Consider the following 17,079-nt stretch of genomic DNA (forward strand, 5'->3'; position numbering starts at 1 on the left):
GAGCTGATCTGTGAAGCTTAAGCTGAGCTGAGCCTACTCACAAGTTAAAATACAGAATATTGATGACAATTGCATAGTGCAAGAGCATGTAAGTTTGTGGCTGGACCTTCTGAAAAGAAATAATGAGACATCACTTCCAACATATCTTACTATACCTATGATGATTTTAAACAGGCTCCTATGTGCCTGGTATGTTACTGTGTGAAATGTCTATCCCTGATTAATTATTCTAGTAAATATTTCTTTGCAATTAACTTATGTTTATGTACAGGAAGAGACATTCTCCATATAGATTTTGATGGGTGTTTCCTCCTGATTTACTTTACTTTTGCCTCAGTGGTTCCCTTGATCTTCCAAGAACAACTCAAAACCTTTGCGTTTTTCCCAGTTGTTGACCAATTTCTTGGTATGTTCCAACTCATTAGAAACTGATAACCTCCTATGACTGAGAAAGTCCCAATTTTGATTGAATAACCTTTCTGATAATTAGTAATGAACAGATTGATTAACAGGATTTTCATATTAATCATTGCTTAGGTTTCTCTCTTGACTTACACAACTGCAAGAATGCTTTGAAGATGCCGAGTGCTAAAGGGTATAAAAAAGGAACGAAGGAGGTAATAGAGCATGCTTCAAGAGTGAAAAATGGCTCAACACAAGAACTTCTACTGTGCCCAGCTGATATTTTGGTGAACAGAGCCATGCCTTGAGAAGTAGACAAGACTGAGACCTCCTCTTTGCCTGTATTGGTGAGATACTATCACTTTTACAGCTAAATATCTTGGACTTGGCTTTGCCGTAGGCTCATTTAACAGTGATCAGTTGTAGTAAATAAAGCCTTTCTGTCTTTTATCGAAAAGGTTGTCATGTCAATCCTTTGACTAGTCCTGAATCCCATTTCATAACTTAACAGATGGCACAGCTAATCTTAACTGTTTCTAGCAACCAGAGATGTATAATTAAGATGTTACAGAACCTACAAAAATGAAACAAACTGAATGCAAGTAGAGGGAGTATGATAAGGTTTAGAGGGATGTGTTCTGCTGTCAAGCAAACTATCACATTTCTTGCTCGGATGTGATGGAGGCTGGTGAACTGACACAGGTGGAATCAGAAGTCTTCATCTAGGTAATATTTGTCTTTTCTATGTATTGTGGATAGAGGGCATTTTTACATGTGCCTTGGGACGTGGCACTGGGTGCCTTAATTAGTAAGCTGTGCTAATTAAAAGCGCCCACACATCATGTGTATTAGCATCCCTGCATTGAAAAAATAGATGGTGGGGCACTTTGAACTGAAACTCATCAAGCGTGTTTTATTTCAAAATGTCCTGCCATCATTTTTTTAGCACAGTAATGCAGAACACTGCCAGAGTGCATCAATTTCTGTGCTCCAGCAGACTTGATTAATCTGCTCCGACATGCTGGATTTCCACGTGTGCTGTATTTCCACACATCTGTAGGAGCCCAGAGTGTCTGCCACCACTCTTGTGGAAGCCTAAACTATTTATTCTTAAGTGGAAGAGTACATAACCATGTTCCCTCTAAGGAGTAGTGGTCCATAAGTGCATTGCTCCGGTCCGTGAACGTGCCGCTTCAGTCCTGCCTCCCCCTTTCGGTGTACTGTGGGACACTTACCAAAGGTAAGCTCCTCACTCAGGGCAGGCAGTGAACACTTGTATGCTCTGGCCACGACTTGATGTTCTTCTTCCTGGGAGACAGGTCCTCGCAGGTGGTTTGTGGGACCCCATGCCTTGATTTCTTCGTGGGGCTCTACCCTCCCCTTTACTCCACCCTTATCATATCCACGGCCAAGACGGACATTGGTATCCTGAGGTCTCACTTATAGATGATAGCTTCGCATCTGTAAAGTCCTGCCACTGTCGGGCAGAGACCACCCGGGTGTCAGTTCCTTGTAGGTCGTCCTTTGTCTGTGGACTGTGGCCTCTACAAATAAACTCACCTCAGTCTCGAGGTAATAGGAAAACTCAGAAATATATGCTAACAGAAAACAATTAGCATCTGGTGGTAGGCCCCTGGCTCTTGCCTCCCAGGTCCGTAGGCCCATGGACTGGGTGTCTTGTGCCTCTCCCTTTAAGAGCTGTGCCTTGCAGGCTCAGCAGCTCACCGCCATGCCTCTCACAGCTGTCACCCCTTTCCACATTGGCATGAACGACGCATGCCCCCAGAGGCTGGGGGGTGTGGTGGTGGTAAGCTCCCTCAGGCAGCTGTGGCAGTGGAGGGCTAGCGACCACCCGCAGATGCCGTGGGCAGCAGCAGCAGCAAGCCAGTGGGAATCGGGGACCGCCCACAATACCGTCTATGGTGTTGGCGGTGAGGGGAGGTGGGGTGGCAAGTGGTGACCACCTGCAGATGCTGCTGGCAGCACTTCTGTCAGGGGGTGCACTGCCAATCTCAGGGGGTGCATGTGTTCCCACGTGCACCCCTATGTGTTGCCAATGCATGTAGCCCCTGTCTGACCTGAGGCTGGGTCTGTCTGGGTTGCTCCAGCCGTCACTCCAGCCACTTGCCTCAGTGACCTCGTTCAGCTCGCTGTCTTGCTCAGGCCCCAGCTACCATAGCCCCACAGGCCTCACGCCACTAGCCCCTCCACCCCTTATCTCAGTCCCGGGCTTCTGCCCCTCCTCAGGGGCTCACCACCAATTTGGTGCCTCTGCCATACATGGCCTACTCCCCATGCCCTCAGTCACATGCATCTTCCTTATCACACTTGGTGGTGCTCCCCTGTCCTTCTCTCGGGGTTTCTCCGGGGCATGCCACTGCCTCTTCCTTGCGATGATCAGTGGCTTTTCCAGATCCTTCTCCTGGGGTTGCAGCAGGTATGCCGCTCCCTTTTCTTCACCGTGCTCGGCAGTTTTTCCTAGTTCTCCTCCTGGGGTTACATGAGGGTGTGCCGCTCCCTTGGCACATGGCACACTCTCCCCAGTAGCCTCCTGCAGCATTCCCCCGCCTCACTCTCCTCTGCGCGCCCCCCAGCTGCTATCCCAGCCCTCTTTTCACAGGCCCGTTCCTCTCTCAGGCCCCGGCCTCGCTCCCCATTGATTCACAGGCTCAGGCTGCTCTGAAAACAGTGTGCCTGAGCCTGCCATCCCAGCATCCAGCCACAGCTGCCCCTCATCTGCTCTCCTGTTGTGAGTGATGGGGAGAGTCAGGGTGGGCTGTCTCTTCCCCTTTCACACTATGGGCACCTAATTTTAGGCACCCAAGTTGAAAAGTTTCTGCATAAATTCCTGGTAGAATAGGATCCTTTTTATCAACTCAGAAAAATATTTATCCATATGACCAAGTGATTATGAACTTTTATTGTCAGAAAAAAGAAGAGCCTGCTAATATATACCTTTTCCAGCTCAAATTTAAGTTCAGTATTTAAGCCCAGTAGAATAGGCTGCACTATTACAGAATAATGCACTGGGTGTTCTGGAGGTCTTTCCTCAAAGCTTTTTGTAATTCTGTACACAAATTATGTTCTCTTTCTAATAGCTTTATAGATTCATAGATGTTAGGGTCTGAAGGGACCACAGTAGATCATCAAGTCCAACCCCATGCCCTGGGAAGGAAAGAGCACTGGGGTCAGATGACCCCAGGTAGGTGCTTTTCCAGTCTCCTCCTGAAGACCTCCAAGGTAGGGGAGAGCACCACCTCCCTTGGAAACCCATTCCAGATTCTGGCAACCCTTACTGTGAAGAAGTTCTTTGTAATGTCCAACCTAAATCTGCTCTCCATCAATTTGTGGCCATTGTTCCTAATTACTCCAGGGGGGAGGGCTAGTAACTACAGCATCTCCTATTCCCTGCTGCCCTCCCCTGATGAATTTATAGGCAGCCTCAAGGTCACCTCTCAGCCTTCTCTTGCGAAGGCTGAAGAGATCTAGGTCCCTCAGTCTCTCCTCATAGTTTAATTTATGTTAACTAAATTATTTGGATGCTTATCTTGCTGGTAGTCTATGACCCCAGCTGACTTCCTGCCCCTCAGGCAGTGGGCTGGACTCGTTCTTCCGAGGTCCCTTCCAGCCTTAATGTCTATGAAATCTATGAAATTATGATTTAGTATGTTCTCTCAAAGTACATGGCAATTCAATAAGAAATATCAATCAGGAATATACTACTTTGTTTAAAATGTTTCAGTGTCTATAAGCAATGAAAATAGTTAAATAATTTATGATAACCAAAGGTAGTTACCCAAAGACTGTGGCGCTGGTGTCATCAGGAAGGCTTTGGCTTCCATGACCACAGCCCACTCTTTGGTGAGAGAGGCAGTGAGCTTCTGGGAAGGGACAGCTTCCACCTCTCTCTGCTGGGGAGGAGGCTCTTCTTAGCCAGACTGGCTGACCTGCTCCACCGGGCTTTAAACTAAGCCCACCGGTGGGAGGGGGGACTACTGCCACTGCTGGCCCGCTAAGCAACCCTTGCAAAGCCAGCAGGTCAAGGCACTTAAGGGGGCCCACCCCTGCCCCAGCCCTGGAACGAACTGTAGGCAAGGCAAGGGCCCCCAAGGGAACACTTGCGTACCTATACACAAATCCCAGGAGCTTGAGGAACAAACAGGAGAAACTTGTCCTGCTACTAAATGCAAATAACTATGATGCCATAGGGATAACGGAAACCTGGTGAGACTCCACCCATGACTGGGCCACAGGTATAGATGGCTACACCCTATACAGGAGGAATAGTGTAGACAAAAGGGGCGGGGGCGTAGCTCTCTCTGTCAAGGAAAGCTACGCATCCCTGCAAGCCGACATTGGCACCCATGGTGGGCTTGAGACACTCTGGGTTAAAATCCGTGGGGAATACGGCACAGGGGATCCTATGGTAGGAGTCTACTACAGACCCCCTATCCAGGGTCAAGACCTTGACTGGGAGTTTGCCAGGGAATTGGCTGAGGCCATGCGCTCCTGGTGTACGGTTGTCATGGGAGACTTTAACTACCCAGACATCTTGTGGGAGGAACGCTCAGCCAAATCTGAGTGGTCGCAAAGATTTCCCTTGTGCGTGGATGACCTCTATTTGATGAAGGAAGTCTACGGGCCGACAAGAGGTAAAGGGCTGCTTGACCTGGTACTAGCAACTGGGGATGACCTAATCAGCAACCTAATGATTGGAGGAAAGCTGGGTGACAATGACCACAAGCTGATCATCTTCAGCATCCACTGTAAAGCTGGCAAGTCAGTCAGTAATACAGAAGTCCTCAACTTCAGGAAAGCTGACTTTGACAAGCTCAGGAGGCTTGTCAGTGAGGCCCTAAAGGGCCACAACCCAGAGAGGAGGGGAGTTTAGGACAAGTGGCTGCTCCTCAAGGAAGTAATCCTTGGATGCGCAAGCAAAGTCTATCCCGTCTTGGAGGAAAGGCAGCAAAAGGGCACAGCAGCCCCCTTGGCTCTCCAGGGAACTAGCAGACCTCCTACATCTTAAAAGGAAGACCTACAAAAGGATGGAGCCTTCAATGTGATGCTGCAGCTAGTAAAGCGACCAAAAAGCTGGCTTGCATCCATAGATGCTTCTCAAGCAAATCCCGGGACGTCATTCTCCCATTTTATGCGGCCTTGGTGAGGCCGCAGCTGGAGTACTGTGTTCAGTTTTGGGCTCCACAATTCAAAAAGGATGTGGAAAAGCTTGAGAGAGTGCAGAGGAGAGCCACATGCATGATCAGAGGTGAGGATAACAGACCTTATGACGAGAGGCTGAGAGCCATGGGACTCTTCAGCCTGGAAAAGTGCAGGCTCAGGGGTGATCTGGTGGCCACCTATAAGTTTATTAGGGGTGTTCACCGATATCTGGGGGAACGTCTGTTCACCAGAGTGCCCCAAGGAATGACAAGATTGAATGGTCACAAACTCCTCTGCCACTGTTTCAGGCTGGACATAAGGAAGAACTTCTTTACTGTCCGAGCCCCCAAGGTTTGGAATAGACTGCCGCCGGAGGTGGTTCAAGCACCCACTTTGAACACCTTCAAGACACTTTTAGATGTTTATCTTGCTGGGATCCTATGATCCCTGCTGACTTCCTGCCCCTGGGCAGGGGGCTGGACTCGATGATACTCTGGGGTCCCTTTCAGCCCAAATGTCTATGAAAACATAAGTGTCCATAAAGGGTTATATACTCACATGGTTTACTTTGCAGACCAGTTGCTTATGCTCCTCCTGCCTCTCTCTCAATTCAGTTTCAAGATCTAGTATTTTTGTCTGAAGAGTTTGTTCCTTGGATGACATTTTTTCCATTTCTTCAGACACCTGTAATGATAAAGACAGAAGCTATACTGCTATATCTAGGCCTCCAATTAAATCCCTCAGTAAACAAACTTTTTGAAAACTAGATCATCATTGCTAGATCTCTTTAATATTTATAATCTGTTAATAGATTTATAATTTATAATCCTGTTATAATCTTTTGTCTAGTCCCTGCCAATTAGTACTTTATTGTACCTGAGTACACCTGGGAAACATTCTGTTGGAAAATGAAGTTGCCGTATATGGAAATAAAGTAGGGTCAATAGAAAAAAAAAAAAAAGTAAATGTGATTTGAAATGAACTTTCTCAAAAAAAATAAAAAATCAGTGTGTCACTATTATTAGAATGCAGAGGGAAAAAAATAACATAAACTTGCACAGATATTTTATTCCTGCCAAAAGCTATCCCTATTCTGCCCAGCTGTATATGAGTCTGGTTATTCAGTCTGGGAAGTCAAAGGCTGCCAGACGTGATGATAGTTACATCACTTCCTATGTTCTGTCAGCTATAAAAACTGTTACGTATTCATCGCGCCAACTCAAAAGGCTGGTAAACTTAAGAACAATTTTGACCTTTCCAGTTATATTTTCAGATGTATTTTCTGACTGTTACAAAATAAAATTTCTTGTGACATAAGTGCCTACACCTGTTAGGCTTTTTGGTTTACTGCTTGCAGTGTATCCTTTCTGCATATGATTATGCAAGGAGTTATAAATCTGGAGTGTAGAAATCAGTAAAGCATCAGCATCAAAGTCCTTGTGGCCTGCCTATTCTAAAATGAAAAGAAAATGAAAATTGGCAAGATGAAGCTTTTGATCTGAATCTCTCACTTCTGCAGATTTAAACACTGGATGGCTGAAGCCCCTTATGTGGTTTGAAGAAAAGCATTCTTTTGCGTAAAGATAAATTCCCAGTTCCAATAAAGTCGGCAGAGTTCTGCCATTGACTTCAATAGCACCAGAATTTCACCCAAGGAGCTGAATCCTGAAATTCATATTTACTTGGGCAAAAATCTGTCTCACTAAAGTTCTCTCACATTGGCCCTTATATAAAGAATATTCTACTCATCTCTGGTCTAGTTTTCACACGTACTTGAATCCCTTAGTTTTTCTGTTTTGTTTTTTGTTTTTAATTTCAAACTGGGGAAATGGCAATCAAATTTAGAAATACATTGCAGTGTTTTTACCATTTTTCTCCCTTCTTCCAAAGCAGCCTCCAGCTGTCTTGTTAAAGCACCATATTCTGTAAATTTCTCTTTAAGCTGCAATTCATTATGCTGAAGACTCTTTTCTTGGTTTGCTAGCTGATGTGCAAGCACTTCATTCTGTAATTCCATCTTTTCTAATTGTCTTTATGCAAGAGAAATACATATATGAGATTACGACAAGAAAAACGTAAAAATGAGAAGTAGTTAGTTACCAGATTTTACCTTTTAAGATCTTCATATTTCTTCTGAATATTCAAGTTTTCCTCTTGTAAAGAATAACCTCTCAAGGAACTGTTACTGTCTTCCATCTCTGAAGATGATAATTCCACCCTATTAAATGGAGCTGGAGTCTGGACATTGTAAGCCAAATAAATTTACTGTTAAAATCAAATGAAACTATTCCATCAAAGCAAGAGCTGGCCTACATTTTAAAGAAGTGTAATACAACTAAAGCAGCAGACTAAAACTGTAAGTGAAGATTTATTATGGCATTATTGTGCAGGAGCACTAGTAGCATAACTACAGGTGGGCAAGTAGGTCACTAGCCCAAGGTACAGACTTACAAGAGGCACAAGAATGGCAGCTGCTGAGGCCACCACTGCTGCCCAGGACAAAAAACATCTTAGTTACTTCTCCAAGGAACACTTCAGAAGTGCGGGCTGACAGATTTCAGAAAAGCAATGAAGCATTGATATAAAAAAGTAATTAATTTTGCAGAAAGATATGCTAGAGGGAAAAAAAAGGAAGAAAGTTGAACTGTTGCCCACTGAACCCTGAGTCTCATTAGGCAGTCAGTACTAAAACAAAATAAACTGGCCATTCATCTGTGCAGATAGCCTCCAGTGTATTCTAGAGACTGATGCAGAACAGCACTAGCATCTGCATAGCTGGGAACATGCTTAGCCACAATGGAAGAATTCTCTCTTTTCTGGGAGGGTAACCTAGGTCATTGCTATTTTAAAGCAAGAAAAGGAAGAAGAGTCACTTCTGAACACTCTTTGATGGGTTCTCAAATTCTAGTGTGCACCCACTCCCCTGGCCACTAGCCTGGGAACAACTCATTTGCACTTGGAAAATATGCTTGTGGGGACCACAGGAATTACATACATATAAGTTGTTAGAAAAGTATTTAACACATTTTGGTGTCTTTTGGTGCAATTTTTTACTTACAAAACAAGAAGGGAAAAAAGGCAACATACTGCAACTCCTAGCAAGTGATACATAATCCTATTTTGCAGAATACCGTGAAAAAGTGACAAACTATTTATCATAAACAGAATACTTACCTTATCTATTTGTAAATATTTTGCTTCTGTTATTTTGTTTTCATTTAAAGTTATTTTGTATCTAGTTTTCAGGTCTTCTGCTTCCATTTGTAGTTTTTGTACCTATGATACAACATATTTTACATGTATATGCAAGTAGTATTTCATCCACTCCCTTAAAACTGGAAGCATGCATGTCTGGCAGCAAAAAAAACCCCTTTAATTTCTAAATTGTATCTTTGTTTTTCTATCACACTTTGTTACTACCTGTATTCACTCAGTGTATGAACAGACATCACATTTGTCCTGGGAGAAAGCCTTTTGTCCTGGGATCACACAGACCTACAAGTGTTCTCTCCCACTTCAAGTCCCTCTGAAGGATGCCAGATGAAATGTACTACGGCTGTGTGAAACAGCACTGTTCTGCTTTGACTTCTGTTTTGATGGGACAGTGTTTTGTTTCAAGTTTCATTTAGTTTTGAAAGCACTGTTCTGTTTTGTTGCGTCAAAACTGTTTTGCTGCTTCAACGCTGTTTCAACGTTTTGCCCATAGGCTATAACGGGAAAGCATGAAACTGCCTATAACTTTGTCACTTCTTGCCTAATTTGGATGAAACTTGGAAGGATGGTAGCCCATTCTAAGGGCATGAAGCCTGCCAAGTTTCAAAGAGATAGATACAGAGGTTTCTGGGAAACTGCACCTCAAGTTGTTGACAAACAAACCTGTTACTTGCCAGCAGTGGCAGCCTCCTGTCATCCAGGAGGCAGATCCGGGGTCTGTACCCCTGGGAGGGCTGCGGGGCTCTGCTGGACTCCTCCCAGGGTGTGGGCCCCCAATCTGCCTGCCGGATCATAGGAGGCTGCTGCCGCTGCCTGGGACCAGTGGTGGGCGCAGCCTGCACCCAGTGCCAGGAAGATTGGTGCTGCCGCTGGCCTCAGCTAGCAGCAGCAGCCTCCTGTGATCTGGCCGGCAGCTCGGGGGCCCACATCCCCAGGAGGAGTCCGGCACAGCCTCGCAGCCCTCTGGGTGTGTGGGTGGGCCCCCAATCTGCCTGCTGGATCACAGTAGGCTTCTGCTGCCACCAGGAAGATTGGTGCTGCCGCTGGCCCCAGCCGGCAGCAATAGCATCGTGTCATTTGATGCGCAGATCTGGGGGCCCATACCCCCGGGAAGGCTGGAGGATGTGTCAGAATCCTCCCAGGGGAGGGGCGTGGCCCCTGGGTCTGTGCAGGATGACAGGAGGCTGCTGCTGCCAGCTGGGACCAGTGCTGAAGCCAAGTAAGTTTGGCTATGAAACTCAAAATGTTTCGAAACTTTTGAAATGTTTCAAGTGCCCTTGTTTTGTTTTGAAGCTGTTTTGAAAGCTTTTGTTTCATTTTGATTTCACTGTTTCAAGCTCGAAATGCTTCAAAACAGCTTCAAAACGAAACACCCAGTGAAATTTCGCACCGCCCTAAAACGTACTAGCATTTTTCCCTGGGACACCCTGTTGTTGTCTGTGCAGTTATTACAGTTCATTCCAGGGACAAGCCTGTTAAGCTGTGTGCTCTTGCTGGCCACCTCCTGGTGAATTAGCAGCAATGCAGCTTAAAAGGGCTATGCTTGTAAATGACTGTGCCACTCCTGTTTTGATACAGGCCAAACCCCAAGACAGTCCCAGGACAGCTGAAGCATCTGTTGTTCAGCCTTACTCATTCTTCTTCCTTACTCACTGCAAAACACATAACTGGGAATGACTGGGCAGAAATCAGTACTACAGAAAAAGGACTGGGGGGCGGGGGAGGACAGAGGTATATAGCAGACTACAAACTGAATGAGTCCTTTGGAGATTGCTCCCTATTGCAAGCAATGCACTTTACTCTTCTACAGATTCAAGCATCCAATACTGACTAGGTGGCCAACAAAATGTATTTATTTTTGAAGGCAAAAAAACTATGACTTCACAACAATGCTCATATGGCCCCAAGACTTCCATGCACCATCTAGTAACCACAACGTGTACACTCTTTAGCTTCTGTACCAGACCACTCTGTCTTCTGAAGAGATTAGGTCAGTTAGGTGTAAGGGCCCCTCTATGCATGCATGTAAAGGCACCATGGGATCTAATGTGCAATCCACACAATTCTGTGGATTGGCATGCATGCATGGCAGGAGGTGCAACTGTGGTGCTGCACATTAGATCCCATTGTGCCCCATCCCCAGTGCAGGGGGAGCCCAGGATCGTGATCCCAGGCTCCCCCTGCATTGGCTCCCATGGCTCCAAGCCCTGCAGCTGACAGGGCTCACAGTGTCAGCAATGTTCTCCTCGCTGCCCCTGCTGTGAGCCCTGCAGCCAATGATGCTGCCCCTGCTGTGAGCCCTGCAGCTGATGAGGCTAGCAGCAGTGGCTGCCTTCTCCCTGCTGCAAGCCCCGAAGATGATGAGGCTCACAGTAGGGGCAGCACAGGGAATGCTGCTGCCTCTGCAAGCCTTGTGAGCTGCAGGGTTGGCAGCAGGTGGTGCACCCCTGTGGTTGGGAGCCCCTCAGCTGATGGGACTCCCAGCCCCAGGGAAGCACGTGGCCACATGTTCAATTAATTGCATGATTAGAATACGTTACAAAGTTATTAGACACTTTTTGTGGAATAACTTTGTAGCTTATTGATTGTTTTATCTTGCCATTAATGGATTGACTGTGTAGCTGGGTCACAACTTATGGTGTGATTAGCTGGTTAATCACACCTTATGTGTAATGTGTAGAGGGGGTCTAAGTGCTAGATATATTCTTTAAGATACATACACAAAACAAGGCCCTGAGTTTTCAGATGAAGACCCTGAGTATTAAGTGAAACACTTCACTTACTTTAAAGAGACTGTTCTATCATAAAATCTCATCTAACAAGGCCAAAAGTCTATGTAGCATTAACATATTCATTTAAAGACACAGACAGACTAAACAAAGTTTATCATGAAAAACCCATACACTGTGAAACAAACTCACATGAATCCATGCAGGCATTTTGGAGATAACTGCAGTTTAACTTGCAATTTACCTTATTTCAACTAGTAAATATAACCTGGAAAATGTTATCTTCAAGCAACTCAGGTGTCTGAGACAATTGGCACTGGTCCTGTGGTTCTAGGACAGATGGGCTACAAGAGTTTATAATCCAGGAAAGTATAACAGACACAGAAGCTACGCAGTATGTCAGAGAGGCTGATGAGAGAAAGAGAGAGAGAGCGCACATGCCTACTGACTTAGAAAGCTCTAGGAAGCTTCAAGTACATGGGAGTGGCATGGTGGGACCCAGATACAGCAGCCTAGCGAGGATCCAGTTGGGGAAGTTTGGCAAAAAACAAAACAAAACCTCTCATGTGTAATTTCAAAGGATAAATTAGGTCTACAATGTTTAAAAATCTATAATAATAATAGGCTCATTCTGTCTGTCTGGAGCAACCAGAGTGCTCTGGACAGGTGTCAGGCTCTGCCCTAGGGAAAAAAAAAAAAAAAAAAAAAAAGCAGTGAGGGTCCCGGTGCTTCCCTCTGTGGTGGTGACACCCCTTGGGACTGCTGAGGCAGGATGGTGGTGGGTGCTGTCTGGGGGGGGTCCCCCTCAGCTCAGGGCCCACCAGCAGCTCACTCCCCATGATCAGGCCCCTTGCTGCTCCCCTGCCTCAGTAGAGCCTGCCTGTGTGAGCTTCTCCTGGGTCATGCAGCCCCTGAGCTGTGGGCGGCCCTGGTGCTTCCCTCCACAGTGGTAATGCCCCCCGGGGCCACCCAGGTGGGGTGTTAGTTGCACATATGCAGCCTTAGCTCTCAGGCAGCACCTGCTGGATCTAACAGTGCATGGGAAACTGGAAGCCCAAGTGTGTTCAAGCTTTGCAGGCTTCCAGCACCCCGTGCACCATCCCTGCCACCTTCGCACTGCCTGGGATCACCCAGAAACACGCTGGCTGCCCTGGGAAGGTGGCAGGAGGGACAGTGCCTGTCAAGGGTGAAAATTTTTTATTCCGTTACAGTATTCGGTCAAAGGATAACTAAAAATCCTATATTTAAAGAAATACTTTTGCAATAAAAATTTAATCACAAATATTTGGTGGGTTTCAGCTAATGTAAAAATATATCTTCTTCTTTTGGGACACCATGCTTTCGTGTATTCCAGTTTCAAAGATATTCACCACCCTAAACACACAGGACAAATTCATCCGTGGTATAACAAATTTATTATTCATCAAGGACAAAATGAAACTTCCTTTAACATCAAGGGAAAGTTTGTCTCAGACATGTTGGAACAAGTCCCAAAAGCCAAGACTTTAAGAAACTGAGGTGTGCAAATTTAAAGTCCCTAAATCTATAACCTGGGATCCACATATGTGGCATGATTTTCAGAGGGTCAGAGCACCAGAAGTTCCAGCTGAAATCTGTGACCACACTTTTAAAGTTACGCAGCTGTACCCTCTTGTTCAGACAGTAGTAACAGAATTTCCATTTTTTGTGTATGTAAATTATTTATAATTTAAGTTTAGCTTTGGTTAGAGGAGATCTTATTGCAGAATGGGAAATTCTGTCTACAAAGATAACTGTGCTATGCATTTAAAAGACAGATTAATTATAATTCAGTTAAAGTGTTTTTACAGTGAAACATAATTAAGTATAACCCATCCAGGTTATTCCCATCCAACCTATTTCATGAAAATTATAGCAACAGGGTGCAGGGGGGCACACACAGGAATTTCATCCCAGCCTCATGTGGCAACCAGCAAAGCCCAGAGGCCTGGGAAACACCAATACCCACAGTTCTGCTTTGCAGCCTGGAGGACAGCAAGCATAACTCTATACATCTCACCTTTTACTGGACCTTACTGAAGTATCACCCAGGAACAGAACCTGGACAGAGAAAATGTTCTCGTTTTGGAATAAAAATAACCAACAAGAAGCAGAGGCAGATCTAGGACTTTGCAAAGGAGAATTCAGAAACAGCAACTTGGACTGCAGGCGGTAGCTAAACCTCCTGTTCCCAGCTTCCCCTGCTCCTTACATCAGGGTGGGAAGACCATGCCACAGGAAGTCCATGAATCAGACAAGAATTCCCTTCGCATACCCTGCCTTCCCCTCTGTGCTCAGCAGCACATCCCTTGTCCACCCTCACCCACCAGTGCTTCTGCTCTGGAGCCACTCCTAACCTGCTCCAGAGGCTAGTCCCCAGCCACTGTTCCTGCAGCATGGTCTGAAAATGAAGTGTGATCATGCTACTGCACTGTCTCTATATCTGCCCCTAAGCAGAAGCAATTAGAAGGAATGAAATCATAAAATTATATTACTTATTTTCTTTTTCTTCTCACTGTTTTCTAAATTTGCTCCAGTGAGAAAGCCCCTCTTTACAGGAAATATTTTGAAAGGGAAACTCTGACTATAAAAACCAAAATGAAATTCTAATATAATGGCTTATTATCAACAATGGAGAATGAACTGCAGCTGTGTTGTGGGGGCAGTAAGCATGACTCATCTCTTCCCTCCCCAGATGAAGGGTGTCAGCCAATGGCAGTTTCCATCTGGAGTCAGCCTAGCCACTGGCTTGAACTTGACCCTAGTAACTACTGAAGGCTGACTGCTAAGGAACCCGCTGCTTTTTGTCTTAGAGCTGCCTAGGAGTTTTATTATGGCTCTCTGTTCCAAAGACTAGGCCTGCTGGTTATGTTTAGAGTTTGCAATAAAATTGTTCTCTGGCCAGTAATTTAAAAATAAAAAACAGGATGAGTCAGGTTTGTCAATCTAATGCATCCTTACACAACAGAGCTATATAAAAAATCTCTGAATAACTGAAGAAATTTCTTCTCTGTAAGCAAAGTCACATACTATAAAGGGACTGTTAAGGAACATAAAAGCAGATTTATTCATGAAGCATGCCCTCATAGATTTTTAGCTGGTGTTTTCCCAGCACATATAAACATATGCTACATATAAACATATGCCTGAAAATGGGACTGTCAAAACACTACTCGTTCCAAAAACCCCAAGGCTGTTGAAGCAGAGGTACTTACCTTTCTAATGCAAAACAACATTGGCAAATGATCTCACAATTTTATATTGGAGCCATACTTTTCACTAGAGCCTACTCAGCTCTAATCTCACCTATGTTTACTGAATAACCTCTATGAACATAAAAATGCTATTAGTTCTACTGAGTGCAGTGAGAACTCAATTCAGTAAAAAACATAAGAAGGCGAGTTTGCAGGATTACTCTTAAAAACCAATTTCTGTTTCCAGCTGTAACTCTTTTGGTTATAACTGACCTATGCATTAAAAATAAGATTTCCATCACTATCTCTAACTTGCTTACAGACAGAAAATGATTATACAGCACCCTAGATCCATTAGTCACCTGAGTTCCATACTGCTCAACCAGGTTCTCCTGCTGCTTTGCTTTTTCTTGCAAAACTAACAGCTCAGCCTCAGCAGAAACAGTGTTGTTTTCCAGAACAGCAAGGGAAGCCTATATTAAAATACATAAAAGAAAATAAGATTTATATTCTTATATTGTAGAAAATTATCAAACCAAAATACATTTATAAATCACTAGTGATTACACTGCTGATATTTAATTGTAAAGTTATCACACTTTTATATTTGGCATGGTAAGTAAGTACATTTGAAATCAATAATTCAAAGTGTGCTCTCTGTTACCATGCTTGGGATTTTAGTAAAAATTGCTTCAAATTAAAAAAGGTCATTTGGACATAAGTAATTGTATAGATAATTCTGGTAAGAAGAACACTTGGCAATCTTGTTCAGGAGTTATAGCTGAGCGATCCTATTTCTAGCTCTGCCTGCCTGACTTCGTGTATCAATCTATTGATATTCCTTTTTCACCAAATGTAGACATGGATGATAATACCTAATTCACAGAGGTCTTGTGATGTCTGGGATCATTTGATGGAAGGGACTACCATCAAATGCACAGGATTACTAAAGGAGACCTTAAGATAATAAAAAACCTCTGATAAGTAAACACAAAATTAGACCTAATTACCCTTTATCACTATCTCAGAAATTAAGGGGTTTTCAAAAGTGAAATAACAACACACTACCTTTAATCTTGCATTTTCAAGATGAATATTTTCAGTTTCAGAGTTGACAGAATTAAGCTTTCCAAGAATTTCTTTGTTTGAAATTCTTCTGTGATCCTCTATGTTTTCCAGTTCCTCCAAAAGATTTGTGATCTGCCTTTATTAAACAGGCAAAAAACTTCTGTAAAACTTATACGTTTTCTATTAACTTAATTTACTCAAATTTAAATTGTGCTCAATGTATATTCCTTTTGCTCTTGTGCATTTTTTTTAAAGGAACTTCGTATTTTTTTCATTCTCAATGTTTAAAGAAGCAATAGAGAGCAATATTTAGAGAAGTGGGAACTCATTTACACTTTCCAGTAAATGGTAAGATAGAGTTATTGGTTCCCAGACTTTTTAGACCAATTGACCACTGTTAACTTTCAAAATTTCTCATGGCTCACCATGCTCCTCTTACTACCAAATTTTCAATGAAGAAGAGACAGGGTTGGGTAGTGTAAAACAAACAGTCTGCATGAGACCTAGCTTAAATGTATGGGCAGTCATTAGTCTACTTTGCAAATTTATGGAAACCTTGTTTAAACTACCATTCATATTTCTACCCATAAATATGTATAAGGGTATCTCTTGCCATCTGTTTTATTACAGGGAATACTTGGCGTAAATGCACACATCTGAGGGTAAATCTTCATAGAGAGCCCGGCCTGTAGGGGAACTGGCACAGTTCCTACATAACAAGATTGAGATAAAATACCAGGAACCTAGGTTGAGAACTTTTTCTATGCTGCTGTTGAGGAAAGCATTGACATTGGGGCTTGCAGCAGAGCATCACTGTGTTATCAGTGCTTACACAGGTCCCCATTAGCTATCTCCCACTGTAGCAGAACACCAAGATATGTTTGCTTCTGTAAGGCTGAAGCAGCCTGGCCAGGGAGCTGTGCAGGCCAAGCAGACCTCTACAGTGGCCTGTGCGAAGCAGCTAGTATTTACTTCGAATTCATATTCAGCTGATTCAGAGGACAGTGATTCAATTTGGTGATTCGAATCACTGTCCTGAATCGATTCAGCTGAATCTGATTCGGACATTTGGCCACTGCCCAATCAGCTGAATCTCTGAATCAAACAGGGCCCATCCACTGCCTGCTCTCCCAGCCCCATCAATGACTGCCCTGCCTGGGCCCAGCGTCCCAGCACTTTGAAAAAAAAAAAAAAAAAAAAGCCCTGCACTCACTGGCTCCTGCCAGAGCCACTGATGGCTGCTGCAGCATCCAGTAAGTGCAGGGCTTATTTTGCATTTTTTTTTTAAAGCGCCA

At 44.2% G+C, this 17,079-nt stretch overlaps 1 protein-coding gene across 2 annotated transcripts in view; it reads right to left on the reverse strand.

Moving 5' to 3' along the window:
• The window catches only part of ODF2L (outer dense fiber of sperm tails 2 like), a 59,141-nt gene that overhangs the window by 13,533 nt on the left and 28,529 nt on the right, over window positions 1-17,079 (reverse strand). For both annotated transcript variants that reach the window (XM_019501558.1, XM_019501557.1), the window contains 6 exons: window positions 15,785-15,920; window positions 15,079-15,189; window positions 8,737-8,838; window positions 7,673-7,758; window positions 7,430-7,592; window positions 6,121-6,246 (listed from right to left, as the gene is read on the reverse strand). In XM_019501558.1, coding sequence (XP_019357103.1) covers window positions 6,121-6,246; window positions 7,430-7,592; window positions 7,673-7,758; window positions 8,737-8,838; window positions 15,079-15,189; window positions 15,785-15,920 — 724 coding nt within the window. The remainder of the gene's footprint in view (window positions 1-6,120; window positions 6,247-7,429; window positions 7,593-7,672; window positions 7,759-8,736; window positions 8,839-15,078; window positions 15,190-15,784; window positions 15,921-17,079) is intronic.

Source organism: Gavialis gangeticus, unplaced genomic scaffold (assembly GCF_001723915.1).
Source record: "Gavialis gangeticus isolate Ggan-Ray unplaced genomic scaffold, GavGan_comp1, whole genome shotgun sequence".
Classification (NCBI taxonomy): Eukaryota; Metazoa; Chordata; order Crocodylia; family Gavialidae; genus Gavialis; species Gavialis gangeticus.